The sequence below is a fragment of the Antedon mediterranea genome, chromosome 7 (genome assembly GCF_964355755.1).
Source record: "Antedon mediterranea chromosome 7, ecAntMedi1.1, whole genome shotgun sequence".
Classification (NCBI taxonomy): domain Eukaryota; kingdom Metazoa; phylum Echinodermata; class Crinoidea; order Comatulida; family Antedonidae; genus Antedon; species Antedon mediterranea.
In genome coordinates, this window is record NC_092676.1 from 10837672 (window position 1) to 10859357 (window position 21686).

Consider the following 21686-nt stretch of genomic DNA (forward strand, 5'->3'; position numbering starts at 1 on the left):
AGATATGGAGATTTTTTTAAGGAGATCTTTGTAAGATATTGCAGGTATCTTTGTGAGATATCGAGATCTTTGTAATTATTATTTTGCATACGCAATATTAAAAAAAATAATGGCATCAAATAATAGCAACCTGCAATGAAATATAAAGTAAAACATTAATCAGGTAGCAGGTAGCAGGTTTGGAATTGGAAGGATTAAAATAACAAAACCAAAAAAATACCATCAAACTTTGTTTAACAAAAAAACGCAGCTCGCTTGTTGACTAACAGTTTTAAATATACTATATATATTTTTTACTGATGAAGGGCTAGTGTTGGCCGAAAGCTCTGCTGAAACTTTTCTTCTTTTTTTAAAAGTAAAGTTACTAATTGGTAATCTGAATACTGTATATGTAATGCTTGCTTGTATGTATTGTAGTGCAAGACTGTAGTCTTCTAAGGCCTACAATCACCTCTGTGATCAAATAGATTATTATACTCTATTAGACATTTGCAGGATCTCTTTGAAGTAAAACAACGCTGTTAATTTTCAAGACTGAGCGGAAACTGAGCTGTAGGAACATTTCTCATTGTTTATAATGTGAACCGGTTTTAACAACCACCATACACTTTTTACACCACTCACACTGTATTTCTTGGTTAGAGCACACGTTAACATTTTAATAGCAGGAGTAAAACCCCAAAAACCCCACTTCGGTAACGATCCAACATACTCACACTTCGCGGAATAATATCACTTAACATAAACGATGTTATATGACCGTCCAAAGCTTGCACGAGTGGTGTGTAACATGAGCTGCAATGAGTAAACTTGGCATGGACATTTTGCTGTGTTAACTAAATAATTCAGTTTATGGACTTTACTTTTATTCCACAAATAATATGATTTTATTTTATGTAAGCTATAATTATTGGTTTATATGAGATATAACTGTCTGTAAACATTTGGGAAGCATCAGTGCCAATTTTTAAATAATTTATAAATGGGATATAGTTTATATATGATTCGTATACTTTCCGTATACAGTATTTTTATCATGAATAAACAAAGTATACGTCCGTATGATAAACATATACGACGCCAACTCTTTGTGAAGCAACAGAGTGGAAATAATGTAAACAGTGAAATCGTATATGATCTGTATTCTTAGTATAATCTTTAAACGAATACGGATCGTATAATGCTTTTTTGCAAAGGGAATTGTAAAAATACCGGCCTATACAGTAGGTTGACAGCCAAAATAAAGTTTTGATTATTTGACAGTGAATTATTATAATAAGCGGCCTAGGTTGACAGCAAGAACGAAGTCATTATTTATTGAAAAAAAGATTTTACAGATTACGGTCTACTTGCATCTATACTGTATATCAGCAAATGTTTTCATAGACTCTCTTCTCCCAGACGTACTTTGGGGTTTGTAATTTGAGCATGACCCGTCCAAGTTTACAAAATTCCAAAACTGTCAGCCTCTAGAATTATAGCTTCCGCTCGATGAGTAGTCCTCTGGGAATATAGCTGAATAAAGCCGCAGCGCGAAAACTAGTTAGCAAGCTGTGTGATGGATCAAATGGTCCAATATCTATTTGATTTATGTATGTAAGCAAAGATGAGGTATAACTAAGCTTACCTTTGATCCTTAGTTAGTGCACAGAATTCTCTAGCTTTGTTAGCAGTTATGAACCTACCAGAAAAAAATTAAATTAATATTTTCCAAGTACAGTAGATAACAATTATGGATGTTATATATATTACACTGAGATATATTTCAAGAGGGATAATAGAAACATAATTTGTGATACTCCAAACATCTGGGTGTATTCTTACGAGAACAGTTAGTATTAATAAAAACAGCATAGCCATTAATAATTGTGTAAAAAAAAAGGTCATCGTAAATATAAACCAGTCTTCTTTTAACTTAGTGCAGATAGCAAAGTCTGCGACTTACTGTATATTGGAAGTTTAAATGTATTAATATGAATGCATTTTGAACATAGAGAACTTGGCAAGAAGTTAAAAGAGGGGATACTTAGGGAGAAACGGATTTAGTAACAATGACCAAATTGTTAAATCCAATTTTTGCCACCCTCCGTAATAGATCTCAAGATTAATTAAAAATACATCTAAAGAACAAAGAAGAAGAAATACATTTTTGATTTTTATTTATTTTATATTCCAACTATAGAAATTCATGATATGTTAATTTGACATTGTGAAACACAGATGTGTCAGACTAACACTGCAAAAAATGATAAGTTTAGACTGTGGTTTGAAATTTATCTAACCAATAAAAGAAATGAATTGCTCCCAGAAATAAAAAAAAAAAAAAACCTCATGTCATAATTGCAATTGTTGAAACCTGGTAGAATAAAAAAATTACTGATGGCGAAATAACAATTAAAAAGTATCATACAATTATAAAAGATACAAAATTTGAATCAGGAAAAGGTGGTGACATTGTAAATTATTACAAGACATCTTTAAATATCACAACCTGTGTGTATGGTCGCTAATGTACTTCATGGGCGTTGTTTGATGACATCCTTGCCTAGGATAACAGTCCATACAACACACTACCATTTTCACTAATATGGCACCAATATCACCGCTGACTAGTAGTACATGGTCCGTTGTTACACTGGCTAATTTTGGTTTAATCAGGTAAGCTAGGCACAGAATAGACTATACAAACCAGAAATGGTGCATGGTACTGTACATAGTCTATAAATTACCTGTGAATAAACACTCTCCTAACGTCATGCTAACGTATTGAGAAATAAACGGTGGTACGGTACATAACATAAAAAAAAAGCTTGTTGGAAAATTCCTAAACTTCTAGAACTGCATCGCTAAATGCTTTATCCAAGTCTGTCTACCACCAACTTTTATCAAAACTTCCCAGACTCTTTAGGCAACCTAAAACACGTCTCTTACAGAAGCTTACCAACTTACAACCTGGCAAAATATCTAGCCAAAATAGTATACCCACTGGTAGGACTCTAACTTAGACTAACTAGAATTCTCAGCATTTTGTGGAAATCATCATCAAGGACGTTTACAGGACAAGCTGATTAGCTTCGACATCAAGTCTTTATACACAAATGTTCCAGTCAGAGAAGCCTGCACTATAGTCAAACATCGACTGCATGCTGACCCTAAACTCCAACAGAGGACCGCACTTACTGCAGAAGAAATCTATGACTTACTTCTACTATGTATATTATCTACTATATAACTTCAAATGGCGAGATCACTACTTTAAACAAACCGAAGGCATGGTTATGAGATCTCATTTATCCCAGTCATTGCTAATATCTTTTTAGAACTTCAACAAGCAACAAAAACGCTGGCTTCAATATGGCGATGATACATTCATCATCTGGCAGTACAACAAAGTGGACCTAGATTGTTTTCTAAATACCTTTACTCTCAACATCAAAATTATAACATTCACTGTGGAAGAGAAAAACAACCATATTTTACTATTTCTTGACGTGTTTGTTACAAAAAAAACAACCGGAGGGAACTCTGTTTTACAAAGTTTATCGCAAATATAGTCACATGGACAGATATTTACATAATCGATCTTTCCACCATCCATCGACGAAAAAATCGGTTAGTAGGACTCTCATTAAATTATCGCACATCGTCAGCAACAAAAAGATAAAAAATACAACAATGTCACCAAAGCGTTGGAACTCGAATGGTTACAACATAATTATATCATCAACCAGCAGCGGATCCTGCAGAGTTTAGAATGTCTGAAAGTAAAGTCTCTGTATTTTTACCATATGTAGGACAGCTTTCTCATCGTACCCAGCGACATAAAAATATTTGATAGTACACTCAACAAATTGTCTCTTCAAACACACAAGGACAAACCATCATCGCCAACCTGGTGTGTATCCCATGCGAATGTGGAAAGGTATACATTGGAGAGACTGGATGTGACCTTCCAATCATGCTTAAAGAAGTTCAGAAGAGGAGAGCGAGACAAAGCATTCATAGTCATAAGATGCTAAAATAATTGCTACTGTTCCTTCTTGGCATTCCAGACGCACCAAAAAGTCATAGTATTTGGCCAGTTTACATTTCACAACCCTTTCTAATGGTTTTTGTTTGGCTAGTCTACACCCCACTTCGAGACAATGCTATTTAGCTTTGTTGTTTATACCTGAAACTAGGCTCTTTTATAACTAGTTTCTAAATTCATCATTGTTCATGAGAAACAATGCGCTAGATTCAATTCCTGTGAACCTTGCTATGTTTTAGCTTTCACACCAGTCCCACCTAATTTTACTTATATTCCCAGTTTCCTGGACTTCCTGTATTCTCACAATCAAAGTATATTGATCGAAATGTCAAGGAACTCAACAGTATCAATGACTTTCACAGCGTTGAGGCTGCCACGGAACAATATAGACTAAGATGAAATAAAAATGGTATAATAACCTACTGTAGCCATGCCTAATTGTCATTATTTTATATTTATTAAACATTTTTAGTCACGTGCAACGCAACTCTACAGCTCACTTTGTCGGTCGGTTGGTCAGTCGGTTGGTCGGTAACACTAACTCAAATTTGAGCACGCGACTGCAGCCTTGTATATGACATATTTGTATGTATATATGTGCATATTTTATAATGGACCAATAAATCTATATCTATGGTTTCACCCCTTAATCGTGTCTAATTTGATTGAGTGTCTTAATAATAATAAAGAAAGTGATTGAAATTGAATTTAAAGAAAACAAGACTTACGTGATTAGGGCTGGTGCAGTTCCGTCTGGTTTTGTATCATCAAACGACCATTTAATTGGAAACTCTGGATCAATACTCCAAGTTGAGCCACAAAAACCTTATGATTATTAGAAATGAGAGAATTTAGTAAACCACATTAATGTCAGTAAAGCAAAGATATAACACATGTGATTAAAAAAAATTATTCTTAGAGCAACATCATTTAATACTAATAGTCACTGCAGATATTGCTTATTCAATTCAATGTCCATCATTTTATCATCTTACTAATTTATTAAGAACATATAAACTAGTGTTGCAAGTCACTTGGCAGTTTATTACCTCGTCTCAACGCATCACCCATCATTTGTATTGACATTATCTCTTTAATGAATTCATCTTATAGACGTAAACACTTCTAAAGGTTACCTTTTTTCCTCCAAAATTGTGTTTTATAGTACACAATACATTTTAGAACAGATCCCATTGGGGCACGGGCGATGAGTTGGTTTCTTAATGGAGGTAATGGTGGCATAAAGTTAATCCTTTGTATCATGCCAGGAGGAATGGCCATCACTACATATCTAGACTGAATTAGAATAGAATTTTAAAATACTAAACTATGAATAGGCATTTTGTAGGTTTAATAAAGTTATCCACTTTTGTCAAAACAAAAACGCTTATAGAAAACAAAACAAATGGAACAAAAAATGTGATTTCTTCCAGAAAATGTCCTTCTGGCTGATGACTATTTTTTTCTTTAAATATTTAATATTTTATCAGGTAAATAACTTTAAGAATAATAAACAAAGAATTTAAAGACAGAATAAAAAAATAAATAATAATGCTATTTTACAGTCATTTCTGTAACTAAATACCAAACTTAGACTAGCCTTTGTGTATACTGTAAACGATACACAAAAGTGGTGTTTAACATATTTATTATTTGTCCAATAAAATACAACACCCCTCATAAAAGCCATCTAATATAGAGTTCTCAAGAAAAGAAATCATCTTTAGAATAACAGTAGTGAGTGCAGAAGCTTGACTTGCTCTCACTCATGGTTACTTGTCAGATGACAATACAACAAAATAACCTAAATTCATTGTTTTAATGAAATTTTGTAGACTACATCTTATTCTATACCTTGTATATTTCTCCTCCAAGCGTTTTAACAACAGCCTCATCATCGTTCTGCTCGATAGTAATCACAACACTATTCAAGATCACTTTATCTTTTCCTAATTTGTCTTGGAGACGAAGACTAATCTGTTGTGACCCACCAATGAATTTTCTTTCCTGAAGATCAATAATATGTTGCTAAAGTTATAATAATTCATCATTATCTTACTGTAAAGTAGTATTACATAAAGGTAGGTTGTTCACATTCTTTTTCACTGAGTTTCCGTCGAACTGTACAGGTCCCAAAAAATAATAAAATATATATATACATATGCGTACAGTATATAAAATAATCCATTAGGCCTACACTGGCACTATGTAGTTTTCATAACCATTGGAATTCCTAAACATACATAGTCCCAATGTACATAAGGCGCAAACTATAGTGTGAAATCATCTCCATATTAATCTGACCAATTATGTAGATTGGATTTGATGGCAAACCGAAATAACTTTACTCATATTTTTGTCACTAACATGTTATAATTATTACCATACAGAATAGTTTTACTTTAAATATGATTATCAATTATAAGTATTTGGAATTGAACTTTTTTTTTCTTGTATACAAAACTGGTAGCAAAGTATAACTGTATTCCTACCAACCAGAGATATTAAAGATTTCTTTGAAGGTGAGTAAATTTCAACAATTTAATGTTGTTAATAATGTAATGGGTCGAGCATGGGGTGTTCTGACGCCTGACATTTGTAACATCACGTGTCAGGACCAATTAGCTTAAGCCTTGGGTGAAAAGCGAAAATTAGTAGTCTATCGGTGAATCGTAGAACACTCAATTCAACATCACCACCCTGTGGTGCTCCCTGGAAACTGACACCATCCTGTGTCAGGCTAACGATGCGATGGCTAGGGGAAGGAAAATCCCGAAAATAAACCTACTGCGGTAAGTTAAAATTTTTGTTACGGAAACTACTGTACAAGAGAAACTCAGATACCAGTTATTATTACTGAGGAAGGCTTTGGCGATGTGACGGTCCAAATACCAGCTGATGACAACATCACGTTTGTGGACAGTATAAGACTGTTGGACCAAAGGCGAAAGGACGTTCAGCGGTTGAAGACATTGATAACCAAGCCACAAGAAATTACAAATGTTGGAATCAAAATCGATATACTGGGAGTCAGTGAATGCAGATGGCTAGGATTTAAAAAAGTCAGACTTAACACAGGAAAGAGCATAATATTTCCAGAGACAGAAGACAACCTACATCATCACGGTGTGGCACTGATGATGTCAATAAAAGCAGAGTAATCACTACTCGAATGGAAACCAATAAATAGCAGAATTATATATGCAAGATTTTTCTAAAAATTCATGACATTGTCAATCATTCAAACGTATGCACCAACAAATGAGAAAGACAACTTTTACGAGCAGTTATAATCAGTCACGGACAGCATGCACAAACACAATCTACTTATTGCGATGGGAGATTTTTATTCAAAAGTGGGAAAGGAAATGAAGGATACAGAAGTATAATGGGGAAACACGACATTGGAAAAAAACAATAACGGAGAAAGACTCGATGACTCTTCTTCTTCTTAACCTATTTCTTTCCACTGCAGGATGAAGGCCTCTTCACCAATTGACAATTCACTTCTGTCTCTAGCTACTCTTTGCCATGCAATGCCACCATGTGTTGTTAGTTCATACCTCCGTCTCATTTTTTTGTCTCCCTCTGCCTATTTTGTAGGTTCTTGGAGTCCAATTTGTCAGTCTGACTGTCCATCTGTTGTCATATCTCCTGGCCAGGAGTCCTTCCCAGATGTCCTGCCCACCTCTATTTCTTTAATTTTATGCAGCTTATTAAGTCCTAAATTAAGATTTGTTTTTATCTTTCTTTGTGACACCTATTAGTACTCTTTCCATTGCCCTTTATGTTACTCTAAGCCTTTTTCGAGACGTTTAGTAATGGTCCATATTTCCGAACTGTAGATAAAGGTTGGTATGATGCATTGGTTGAAGACCTGTCTTTTCAAAGAGATAGGTAATGATGTGTCGTGGAATATGTATCCCCCAAGGAACCAAACTTTGCCCAACCTAGCTGAATTCTTCTTTTGATCTCCTCTCCTGAGCTATTTATGAAAGTTATTTTCGTTCCAAGATATATGTAGTGGTCAACTACTTCCAAGTACAGTTACTTTGAAGTTTTGTGTTTGGTATTTTACATGACTTTGGTTTTCTTTACGTTCATTTTAAGACCTGCCTTCCTACTTTCTTTGTCAAGGTCCTGCATCATTTCTTGAAGTTCTTGACATGTGTGGCTTAGGATAAGAATATCGTTTGCAAAGCGAAGATGTGTTAATAGTTCACTATCTACTAGGATACCTTTGTCGCTCCAGTCTGTGTTCTTAAAGACCTCCTCTAGAGCAGCTGTGAACAATTTAGGAGATATTGGATCCCCTTGCCTAACTCTTCTGAGAATTTCGAATGACTCTGTGATGGTATCATCAAGGTGAATCCTGAAAGTGGGGTTCTTATAGATAGCTTTGATAAGTTTGATTTATTTCTCGTCAATGTTTTGGTCCTTCAAAGCTCTCGGAAGTGACTGATGTTCAAGGATATCAAAAGCCTTTTCGTAGTCCATGGAACCCAAGAACAAGTTGAAATTATATTCCATTGATTTCTCAATAACTAGGCTGAGTGTGTGTAGGTGGTCTGATGTACCAAACCCTGCTCTAAAACCCGCCTTCTCTCTTGGTTGGCTATCATCCAGCTGTGACTCCATACGAGCAAGTATCACCCTAGTAAAGATTTTATACAGGTGCGGAAGCAAGCTGTGGTCTGTAATTTTAACATTTTTGTCTCCTTTCTTGAATATAAGAATGACTTTGGTTTCATACCACTGGTGAAGGATTTCCTCTTCTAGTCTGATCTTGTTGAATAGATCCGTGATTATTGTAATTAAATTGCCTCTTCATTCCCCAGGCTGATTATGTCAGATGTTAGCTGGTCTTCACCTGGTGCCTTTCCATTTTTCATTTTCTATAAGGGCATGGCGTATTTTACCCGGTTGGATAGGGGGAACCACATCAGCTCTGTTAGACCAATTTTCATTCTCTCTCCAGTCCGATTGGTTGCTATTATAAAGGGTCTTATAGAAGTCCCTTAACACCTTATTGAGTTGCTGTTTGTCTTTTGTTTCAATTCCATCTGAGTCCTTCAAACAAGTTATAATTTTTGTTTCCAGCTGGCATTTTTCTGTTGATAAACTTTGGGCCTTTGTGCTTTTCAAGAACCTCTTTGGTTTCAGTGCTTTCCTTTTCTGATTCATTTGTTTGATTTCTGCCATCTATCTATTATTATCTATTTTAACATGTGTTGCTTCTTCTTTTGCTAGTTTCTCAGCAGCTGCAAGTGTAGTCTGGACGATTTGGTTGTAACTTTTGGTTACTGTTTGGTAATCCATCTGATCGCGGCGTAATGATGCAAATCTGTTTTTCAATGCTAATATGAATTTCATGCTTTGTTCTGGTAGTTTATTGATGTTGATCTCTCCTAAGTCTTTTCAACATTCTAAGGCCCTCCAATCTCGTATCCATCTTAACTTTTGATCTCACAAGTCGGTGGTCGCTTCCAATATCAACTTTAGGGACTGTAGAAATACATCCATCAGTATATCTTTTAAGTTACAATATAGTCAATGAGGTTATGTGTAGAGGCATTGGGCTCTCCCATGTCCAATACCTGTCGATAGATTTTTGGAATAATGTATTTCCAATAACAAGGTTTCTGCTGGCAACATATTCCAGCAGTCTCTCATTTCTCTCATTTCTTTCACCAATGCCAAAAGGACCTATATGCCTTTTTCTTTCCTGGTCTTTCTTAGTCCAACTTTAGCGTTGAAGTCGCCCATAATAAGTGTGTATGTTGTTTTATCCTCCCCTAGTGCCTAGTCTAGTTCTTTGTAAAACTAGATGGTACGCTCGCTTCGCTCGCGTACCATCTAGGTTGTGCCCACAGATGGTTCTCGAATACATAATAATTTCAGCGTTAAAAAACTGGCGATTTCAAATGTACGTACCGCAGGACAATAATACATGTCGTTTACAGCCTACAGGAACGAATAAATAGACACTATAATTTATGTACTCAACTAAAATTAGCACCATGGGAATTACTTCCGAAAGAGAAACTTGAGACCAATTGTTTAAGTCAAATTTAAACAAACTTGATTTGTGTTTTGTATGTAACATTAGGGTTGAGGGATGGGGAAGAGGATGGGTGCAAAGAGGAACAATTTTTAAATATTATTCTTTATCCATTTAGTAACGAAATATTAATTGAACTTATTCAACCTTATGTTCCTAAGCAGTCTCTGAGATCTAGATCTGAGTCTCTTCTTGCCCATATATTTCATCCTTCCACTAAGTTTTCTGGAAATCGTTCATTTTCTTCGGCATCCGTTTCTCTATGGAATACGTTGCCTATTGAAATCCGTCAGGCTACTTCCACCAGTGTCTTCAAATCTCTCCTCAAAACCCATTTTTTAATTTGTAAATTTCTAAATTGTTCTGTCTTTGTAAAGCACATTGAGGCTTTCAGCATAATGCGCTATCACAAGTACCAGTTATTATTATTATTATTATTATTATTGTTTTAATGTTTTACAAATAATATACCACTAAACACAGTAAAACATTGCGATGTAATACTTTGTTGAAACTATCACCGTCCTAGTCGATTGAAATAGTACAGTAGCCCCTACATGTAACGATACATCACTACGACGTGTATATGTTTATATAATGTAAAACAATTTGTGAAAACCACCTCTATTCGGGGAAAATCATAAATTCATTAATCGTCAATAAATATTAAATTATCTAACTCAACTTAATTAATAGGCCTAATGGTTTTCAATTGTTTCCTAGAGCAAATTCATACTTAAGTTGGTTCCTACCCTACCCACCAAAGTTGTTCTGCGTTTAGGGCATGTGATGTACCGTAGGCCTATCCTCTACTGGTTTTACAACGCTACTCATGCCAGTGAGGGAAGGGTGATGATGTGGGTGGTTTAACTGCAATAATAAAGATTTATACATAATATACGGCGAGTGAAAACGCTAGCTCTTTATCCGTTTAAAAAAAAATTATATCCAACCTCTGCAGCACAGATTGAAAAAAAAATGGATCGAATTTCTGTTATGAGTATACAGTACTTGCCTTTACGACGCCTGAGGGAATAGACACTTGTGGAACAGAGATTGGAATGTTCCATTCATCGCAAATCAATACATTTGTATAAACGTATATTAAATCTATCAAAATAGTATTTTTTAAAGAAAATCGGCCTGTTTTCAACATTATGATGCTGTACTCGAGCTGTTCAACCGGTTTTCAGCCATTAAAAACAATTATTGTAGGAGGAGATAGGAAAATGCGAAGCATCCTCGTATTATCGCCTGCGGGTATTTTTCAAGACGGACATCCATTAGACAGTGTATACCACGATCGAAAAACACCCCTATTTGGGGCAAATCGTTGAACCTAAATTCGTTTTAATCGTCAATAACTAATTATCGAACTCAATTTAATTAGTAAACAGGGTTACATCAGGCGGTTAAAATCAGTACCGAAAGTACGAACCAACTTTATATACCATCGAGTAAACATTCTAGAAATAACGCGCGATTTACCGAATTTTGCCCCTAGGTAAATTTATATATAGATGATTTTATGGTTTCGTCATCGTGGCTAGTGGTTGGAGCGTAGACTTGCACTAGTCTTAGTGTGTGTCTTTTGTTGATTTAGCTTCAGTACAGCAATTCTGTCGGAATATGCTTTAAATTTGAGCACATTGTTTGTGATTGTCTTCTCAACAAGGAAGCCCAGTTCAAGCGTTTTGCTGCTGCATGCTGCTGATGTGTATAAAGTGTGACCACAGTTTAGTTTGATGGTATTTTCTGGTCTTCTAGCTTCTGCAGGGCCTATCACATCCCATTTAATTTCATCAAGCTCATTTAATAGAGCTTCTAAATCCTCATCAGTATGTAAAGTTCTAACGTTGTAAGTGCAAATATGCAGTTCGGTGCTGTGAGTATTTTGAATTCCCTGATCAGAACTGGAACTTCCCTGCGGATTTGAAACCAGCCCGTCATTTGCTTGGTATGTTGCCAAAAGAATCCCTCATGCTCTGTTTCCTAACTCCATGCGTAGAGAAGGGCTCGTGTGTTACTTCCCTTCATAATTGGTTAAGGTAATTTGTCTACTCGCACCACGCTGGCAAGGCATATGTTAGTGGAGGTTGAAATAGATTTCTTGGGCTCCAGCCCGATCTAAAGAAGTCCTTTAAGTCATCTTGATCTTATTCTGACAGGAGGTCCAACCCCCATCCTCACACTAAAAATTCCAGTGTGGGGACTCAGATTAGTCGCCGAGGAACCGACTAACTTATACTACCATAGGCCTGAAGAGCCTGAAACCTGCCTGACTTGATTAAACCTACTAGGGACAAGTGTCCCTGCCAGGATAGCTTTCAGACTTGATGACAACTAGACCTTTGGTAATATTGTAGCTGATACAGGTTGTATCGAAATACAGCTTAACCAATAGCAGTCCAGATGTCTGACCTGACTATTGCGGTCTAAACAATTCGGTACAATCTTTCAACACCGAAATATACACACATACATCTGGACATCTCCAGGAGGAACGACACACAACCAAATAGACAATATACTAGTTAGAAGGCAAGACAGATCATCCAAAAGGAACACTCGTGTTATGAGAGGTGCCTGCACAAGTGACCATCACCAAATTCGCACAAAAATCAAACTGAAACTGAATAGAAAACACCATCACAGAAGTAGCAGGATTAAGTTTGACACTAAACTTGAACATCCAGATGCGAGAAAGCAATTTTCAATCAAACTAAATAACAGATTTGAAGTGTTGAAAGATGTCGGCGAAAGAGAAGATGTGGAGAAAAAATAGAGTAGCATTATAACTGTATCACAAGGAAACTGCAAAAGAAGTACTTGGCTACAAGAAAAAAGACAACAGCCAAAGAAGATAATTAAAGAGCAATATTGAACAAGCAAAGTCACAGAGAATTAAACAAAATATCATGGAAAGATACAGAGATACAGATAAGAAAGTTAAGAAAAGCATGAGAAAAGATAAGAGGAAATAGGCAGATGACCTGGCAACGAAAGCAGAGAAAGCAGCCGGTAATGAAAGAATGAGAGAATTGTACGAAATTACAAAGACATTAAGCAATGACAAAAGGAAAGCAACCAATGTAGTAAAGGACAGGTCTGGAAATTTGATAACTGAAGCAGAGAAGAGAGAGAGAGAGGTGGCAAGAGCACTTTGAAGAGATTCTTAACAGGCCTACTCCAGAACACACAGTTGCAGATGATACAGAATATATTATCTATTCAACCATAGATGAAATCTCAACTGAATATATTTCTAAAACAGAGATCAGAACTGCAGTTCAGAAAATTGAAAATGGTAAACCTGGTAGCTTAGATGAAATTACAGCTGAATTGCTAAAAGCTGACATTAACATAACAATTGAATGTCTTGAACATTTATTTAAGAAAATATGGGGAAAAAAAGTAATCCAAAAACATGGAAACAGGGGTTCATCATAAAATTACCAAAGAAGGGTGACTTTACCGAATTGGAAATTGGAAAGGGATAACAGTTACTGTATCTCTGTTCCTAGCAAAGTGTTTGGTAGAGTGTTAATTAACAGAATAAGCAATGGGCTGAACAACATGCTAAGAGATGAGAAAGCAGGTTTAAAAGGCAGAAGCACGGTGAACCAAATATTTGTCATACAAAATATTGTTGAACAAGCTGTAAAATAGCACTCTGCCTTTTATATCACTTTCATGGATTGATGTGATGTTTGGATGTTTATTCTTGATTATAGTTGACTGGATTATAAGGAAAACAACTGATGGAAGTAACACCAGGATACGATGGAAATTTACCAAACTTGAGGACTTAGACTTTGCGGATAACGCTGTGCTCCTTTTATCTAATGTTCAGAATATGCAGTCAAAGGCAACAAAACTTAATATTTGCTGCAAAAACAGGGCTTAAAATAAATAAAAAGAAAACAGCAAGAATAGAATTGAAATCGATGACCATAAGGTCAATAAACTAGGTGCCATTATTAGTAGTCAAGGGGGCGGTGGTGAAGACATCAATAGTAGAATACGGAAAGCAATGACGTCATTTATGAAACTAGCTCAGATATGGAAGTCCAACAAATACTTACTGAAAACCAAAAAAAAAAATATTTAATTCACTAGTAAAGTCTGTACTACCTGTTTGTGGCTATGAAACATGGAAAATCAATGAGGGAGGCAAGAAGAAATTGGATATCTTTCAATTTAAATGCTAAAGACGAATCTCAAAAATCAGATGGCCATATGTTATGTCTAACGCAGAAATAAATTTACCAAAACTAACGTTAAAAAAAGAAGAAATGTTCTGAGGATGAATCCTGAATGCCATTGTATAACTGCATTAACATCGATGCCAGAAGGGAAACATCGTGTGGGTCGCCCCAAAACAACCTGGAGGCGCACAGTGGAGAAGGAAAGAGATAAATTAGGCTAAAGATCATGGAATGAAGCTAGAGTTAAAGCTAGAAACTGACTGGAGAGAGCATCTTGTAGCCTTATGGGACACTTGGCCTGAAGAGGATAGGTAAGGTAATAATGTAATGAGCCACGGTATTATGCTTAATTAATATTGATAATTGTTTAAGTAGTTTATATCAGCTGCTGCTTTTATAAATGTAAGTCCGTAAAAGCAGTATCTGATATAAAAAATTGCAAAATTTTCAAAAAGGATAATAATTGTATATTTATATTGATTCATACTTTTGTTTCTGAAAATAAATAAATTAAAATAATTAATTTGTGCACTATTTTGCCAGGACAGAGTAATTACATAAACCAGCATCTAGATGAAACAGAAACTCACCTGACCTCCATTTTCTGCTGAAAATGTTCGTAGAAACCCATCGCATTGCTTGATATACCACATAAAAAATAGAACAGACATCTCATGAGGCTCAGCTGTTAAAATTTGACTAATCATGTGTGTACAGAAACGATTACCAGTCCTGTAAAAGAATAGATTACATAAAACCATATAAATCTTGTCTTGATACTGCTTTCCTGAAAAACAGTATGTCATGTAGCATTGTATCATTGTGACAAATCAGGCACTCATTATTATACTAGGCCTATAGCCCAACATGAATCCAGTAAATATACATTATGAATTTATACATGAATAAATCACTAGTATAGAATCTATCATGATTTACCAGATTGTTGGTACAGAAGGCTAACTGTGCGTTTAAACATTGTTATACAAAAAGAAACTGTCTTAAGTACCTAACAAATCTTGTTTATTACTGATATTGTTTATTGATTTATAGGCATGCACAACTGATGAAGACATACCTGTAAACTTCATAAAGTAACATTAAGGCATTCATTATCTTACTTAGTCCATGCATTCTCCCTACAAATCTTGTTTATCACTGATATTGTTTATTAATTTATAGGCATGCACAACTGGACAGTAGATGAAGACATACCTGTACACTTCATAAAGTAAAATTAAAGCATTCATTATCTTACTTAGTCCATGTATTCTCATCTATCCACTGTTGCATTGTCATTTTATCTAGTTCTTCAGCATTTGGACATTCCCATGGTGCAGAGGACGGAATCTGATTGAAATAATTAGATATTCAATTATTTCATTCAAACTGCAGTTTAAACAATTTTAGCCATAAATATTGAATCACAAACATATTTTAGTAGCACACTAATTATGAAAATAATGGTATTCGGAACTACTAAACTATGATACTTACTGTTGACCCAATGAAATCCCATTGTCTTCCAATATTATTGATGTCTAACCATACAAACGGATTCCAGAATCTTGGATAGTATCCTTCAGCAGGTATATATGGATAGAATTTGCCCTGAAAGTGCCATGGGTACACAATTTAAATGGAGATTTGTGTTGCCTTATGGTAAATGATTTCTATATGTAAAACTCTAAAATATTTGAAAATCAAAACAAGTTTTATTCCAACATTTTTAGAATATGGCTCTCAAATGTGAGTCCTCTTTATATTTTGGTACAGAATTTGTTATTTTAATCATAAAAGTGGCACAGAGTTGAGATATTTAGCCTTGAAGTTCAGAATGTGAAAACGGCCTAACCTATCCATTTTAAAATGTTAATAAAAAACGATACTATAAACACTTATCTTTAACAAACTCTTGTTCATAAAAAAATTTAAGTATGTGTATTTTGCAATTATTTAAATTGTTTTCATTGAAAATCATTAGGAAATTGTATTTTTGTACACTCAAAAATCAACTTTACGGAGCTTTTGTGTTGGTACCTATCTGTTCGAAAATATATCAGCTCAGCTACCATAATTTTTAACAACCTATATTCACCAACCTCCATCCCACACTCTTTTTTTTTAAAAACATATTCTTCCCAGAGTGATGGAAAAATTCAATTCAACTGAGAGAGGTATACATAGCTATGACAGGCCTATGGTTTAAGTACGTTGTAAACTGTGTAAAGGTGTTATATTGGCTGATAATTGAAATATCTAATTTTGATACTGTGGTCCCCCAGCCTTCTTTCTCCTCTCACCATCCCAGCCACAATCAACAAACCTTAACTCCTTCCCTGGACAGTTCAAATGTATTAACTTTTCCTAGTACAATTCCAATCATATAGGCTACCTCATTATGCCAGTATTTTTGCTCCTCCTCCTCCCTCCCAACATACTGTACTCCAGATACTGGATAGGTGTTTAAAGTGGAGCTACACTCAGACTTTCTCAGCTTATATTATGTTTAAGTATGTTTAATTGAAAGTGATTACATAAAAAAAAACAGGAAAAATACGGAAATATTTTCCAAAAACTCATTTCTAAAAAATCGGTCAGAAAATAGTGTTTTTTAACAAATTACAGTTTTTCAGTAACTTAGGGGTTATTAGTTTACAATACGTCGCGAAACGCGTTACACTTAGCGACTGACGCGTTTTAGTCGCTGGTCAACGCATTGTGGAAATTTCTTCCCTTTGGTAAATTATGTGTCGAAAAATGGGGAATAAATTTTATACACACAATTAATACGATTTGTTTAGGCCTAAGTAATATTTCCGATAAGAATGTCAGTATAATTTACATGTAACCTCATGATTTTCACTGTACAACAACAGCATTATAATATCAGATTGCTTTTAACTTTAAGCTAGGTCTAGGCCTAGCTAAACCGTCTGCTCAGCCTAGCTAGCCTTGAATTTTTGTCTAGAGGCCTATGTATTCATAGGCATGGTCGTTTCGCCCCATTTATCGTTCCTGGGTTTTCTCGTATATTAAGAATTGTGAAACACAAAATCCTATACAGAACAAGAGTAGTAAAGAATAGTAAAGCGATGTGCAAGCTTAGACCTGACTGAAAAGCAACTATTCAGGCACCCTATCATGACCCATGGGTAGGCCAAGGTCGGGTAACAGCAAAACAAACTTCACTGCTGTCAGCCTAGCCTAGCTAGAGCCTGAGGCCAAGCCACTCTAAGCAGCATCGGTACATACCTACACTCTAGTAGGCCTAGGCCTAGCTTTATTGAATATATAGCCACATCTTTCTCAAATCTCGTTAAATTTGACATTTTAGTAATAGTCTCATAATCACATTATTACACTGTGAAACATAATAGGGTCACATTCAGAATGTTTTAATATACTTTTCGCCCGTCAAAAATAACATCGCGACAAAATAACAGATCGCCAGCTGCAGTAGCGTGATTGTGAAAAATGTCACGTGATCGTACTCCCTAGCAAAATAAAAAACCCAATTGGACCCGAACGGGGGAAAGTGTCTATTTACGCAAAATTGCGCAATGTATACGTGATAAAAATACCAGAAATAGAAAGATCTGGAAAAATTACATAAATATACATTTTACATTTTTTTTTTGGTGAAGAAATGAATTTTTTAGGATTATTCAAATATACCCCCTTTTGCATGTAAAAGAATAGGAAATTACAAGGTATCCCCCCAAAACGCAAAAAGGCGTGATTTTCAAGAAAATCGTACTCATTGAAAAAAATTTCAAAAAAATATGAAGTATAAGGGATGATATTTTTAAATAATAGTTGAAATGTATGAAATATAGTAATTTTCTGGGTGGAGCTCCACTTTAAGACGGTTCATGTACAAATTATGTTAGCCATCACTCCCAACCCATAATCCCTCAGTGGCAGTTTTCAAATATAGTTTCGGTCATGGTGATAGGCCTACATCCCCACCCCGAACTCCCAGCCCTTTCCCAGGGATAATTTAAATATTTTACAATTTCTTACCACAATTCTGGTCAATTTGATAGCCTACCTTTAGCCTAAGCAAAATCCCCACTATCCCTTGAACCCCAACTCCCAAACCCTATCTCCCAACCCCCTCTTCCACCAAATCCCCAGACTTTTTAAAATGTAGTTTATAACCTTCCAGTTACAATTGCGGTCATTTTGATACCCCATATGTATTGTTACGTGCAGAAACAGAAATTTGTATTACCGAACATACATCGAAAGTGGTGAAAAGTGGGCCATATTGGCCCCTAACTTGGATCCTAGATGGCGGATGATGTTCAAATGTAGTTTAAAACCTTCTCGGTACAATTGCGGTCATTTTGATACCCCATATGTATTGTTACGTGCAGAAACAGAAATTTGTGTTACCGAACATACATCGAAAGTGGTGAAAAGTGGGCCATATTGGCCCCTAACTTGGATCCTAGATGGCGGATGATGTTCAAATGTAGTTTAAAACCTTCCCGGTACATTTGGGGTAATTTTGATACCCCATATGTATTGTTACGTTCAGAAACAGAAATTTTTATTACCGAACAAACATCGAAAGTGGTGAAAAGTGGACCATATTGGCCCCTAACTTAGATCCTAGATGGCGGATGATGTTCAAATGTAGTTTAAAACCTTCCCGGTACAATTGCGGTCATTTTGATACCCCATATGTATTGTTACGTGCAGTAACAAAAATTTGTGTAACAAACAAACAATCAAACACAAACAAACGTACACACTCTCTCACTTATAGATTTAATATAAACTTGATTATTTTTAATAAGAATGTGAAGGTACAAATATAAAGTAACATTTAATCTGTGCTTTCTTCTAGAGACACAAGGTTAAAAATTAAAGATTTATGACCCCCACACTTTTTTTAAATTATTAATAAGCCATTTTAATGTCACAATAGTTATTCTATGGAAACAAAAAATTATTTAACCTAATAAAATCATAATTTTAAAAAATAGTAGTTATATAATGGGTTTGTATTTGATTTACTGTTTTTTATTTTTTATAAGCTAAATCATTATTTTTAAATAACCTTTTCAATATTTGATTTTAGTTTTCTTTATTTTTTGCATAAAAAAGACGACTGTAAATTATAAACGTAATATTCTTTATAGTTTTTTTCACTCCATTCATGGTGACCGAGTTGTTTCATCAACCCAATATCTTTATAGAAAAGACAACTTCAAGGAAAATGTCACCTTGTCACAGATCAAGGCTATCAAACTGTTTGCAAGCCTTGCACACTAGACTATAAAGTGGTCTAATTTGTTGGCCAGAAGAAGATTAACAAAATCAGGAGACACCTCAATACAACATTGACATGGCCACAAGTTTAAGGATTGAAGTAGTGAAAGGAAAACAGGTTACAGGTATGCAACAAAATACAGTACATGGGATATGAGAGGTCTACACTTACAACATTTTATGGTATCTTTATATATCCCTACTTATATCCAGTAAACACAAAAATCGATGAATTAATTAAATATTCTCATCCCTAACACATTTCTAATTATACCAATCAGTTTTGGATGATTTTGGGATAGGGAACACAAATATCTGTAAGTGCAGTTTTCCTTGCTGATAATTGTATAAAGCAATGTCTCTTTATTTTAATGTAAGTTGATTGTAATTAGATATTAGATTAGATTAATGACGTCCCAAAAACATGAAAAATGAAGATTAATTACTCAGATTTTTGAATAGGTTATTTTGTAGTTTTAATCAAGTTAATCACATGCGTAGAAATAAAAATGAAAAAAAAAATGGTTAAATTCAACCAAAATTTTTTTTTTTGACTTGGCCACCTAAAGGTCGAAAACTCTTTTACAATTCACAATCTCAGATTAATACAAAGTACATACAAAATTAATTGAAGTTGTGAATGAGGTTAAGCTGTATACTAAGCTAATGAATAGTAAGGGATAAGTGTTGAATTTGAATAAACCATTTTTTCAATTTACTGAAAATCCAAAATGAACTGTTATAATACAAACAAAAGTATTCAATCAAAGAAACCTTCTACGAATTTTCGTAGTAATTTATAGAATTTCTAAACTTTGAACCATGTTATACCTGTAGCAGAGCAAAGTTTGCTTCTTTCTGCAAATTGTCTTTCAAATCAACGTTTCCCATATTTGACAGTGAAATAATAGGAAAAATTACAAGAAAATGCTGTAATTTTAAAAATGGCTATTACTATGGCAACAAGATACAGATATCCAAAATAATTTTATCTGTGCATGTTTCGACCTGTTTTATTGTGCAAATTTTAAAGAAAATCTATTTTTTTAACTTGGCCAGATTAATTAAAACCACAATTTCCACTATAAACTGTACAATAAATAATAGATATATAAAATGCAAACACAAAATGTTTGTCCTCTATGCATGCTGTGAATTTTACTCTCAACATCAATCTTGCAACGGAGATGGTCATGGTTTATATAAAAAGTTTGTAATCCAAATATTTATTAAATTATGACTTATTAAATATTTTAAAAATTACCACTGTATCAAAAGGCTATGAAATGTGGAATTTGCAGAGGGTGTCATTAACGCCTATATTCTTAAACCGGACTTTAGTCGTAGTTCGAAGTTCGACTTAAAAAAGTCGTAGTTCGAGCTATTACTTCAAATTCGATTCATAAACAAAGTAGTCGAAGTTTTCAGTTCGACTTAATGTAGTCAACTTGCACACGTCTGGGTACTGTAACAAAGACTATACATTGACCAATGAGAAGAGAGTATTTGAGGAGCAGACAAAATTTTGCGCATTGATATCACTTTCCATTTTCTTACAAACCTTTTTACGCATCAGGACTATATACATGAAAACTAAGGCCCTGTTCAGACCCATGGCGTTAGACCGTTTTAGCGTACGACGCTAAAAGAATGTGTGTCTGAACAGTTGGGGATTAGCGTACAACGCGTCGTACAACGGTTGTAGCGTTGTAGTGGAAAACTGTTGATAGTACCGTTTTAGCGTACGACGCTACTGTAAGTCAACGTTGTATCCAATCAGAACGTTTGCTGTTATGACGCGATATAAGGTTTGACCTAGGCTGACATCTTGTATCGTTAATGTGTGAGATGGATTTCAATAACAAAAAGGCCAGAATAAATAAGGCCTAACTACACTACAAATACAACTGTTACAAAGGCTAAACTATTATCAACTGATTACTATTATATTTTCTAACAAATGACATAAATACATGCACCTTGTATTTGACTACGATGCCTAGCTAGGCCTAGAGTCTTTCACGCATTTCATTCAAGCTAAAAACTAGCGTGGGACATCAAGTCACTCATTCATACAAGGCAGACTAGACTGGACAAGTTTAAT

The 21686-nt window shown here is 34.9% G+C and overlaps 1 protein-coding gene across 2 annotated transcripts in view; it reads right to left on the reverse strand.

Moving 5' to 3' along the window:
• Window positions 1–21686, reverse strand: part of LOC140055766 (amine oxidase [flavin-containing]-like) — an 84223-nt gene that overhangs the window by 21033 nt on the left and 41504 nt on the right. For both annotated transcript variants that reach the window (XM_072101167.1, XM_072101166.1), the window contains exons 4-10: window positions 15797–15910; window positions 15558–15649; window positions 14890–15031; window positions 5885–6037; window positions 5167–5326; window positions 4759–4855; window positions 1628–1681 (exon numbers count right to left, since the gene is read on the reverse strand). In XM_072101167.1, coding sequence (XP_071957268.1) covers window positions 1628–1681; window positions 4759–4855; window positions 5167–5326; window positions 5885–6037; window positions 14890–15031; window positions 15558–15649; window positions 15797–15910 — 812 coding nt within the window. The remainder of the gene's footprint in view (window positions 1–1627; window positions 1682–4758; window positions 4856–5166; window positions 5327–5884; window positions 6038–14889; window positions 15032–15557; window positions 15650–15796; window positions 15911–21686) is intronic.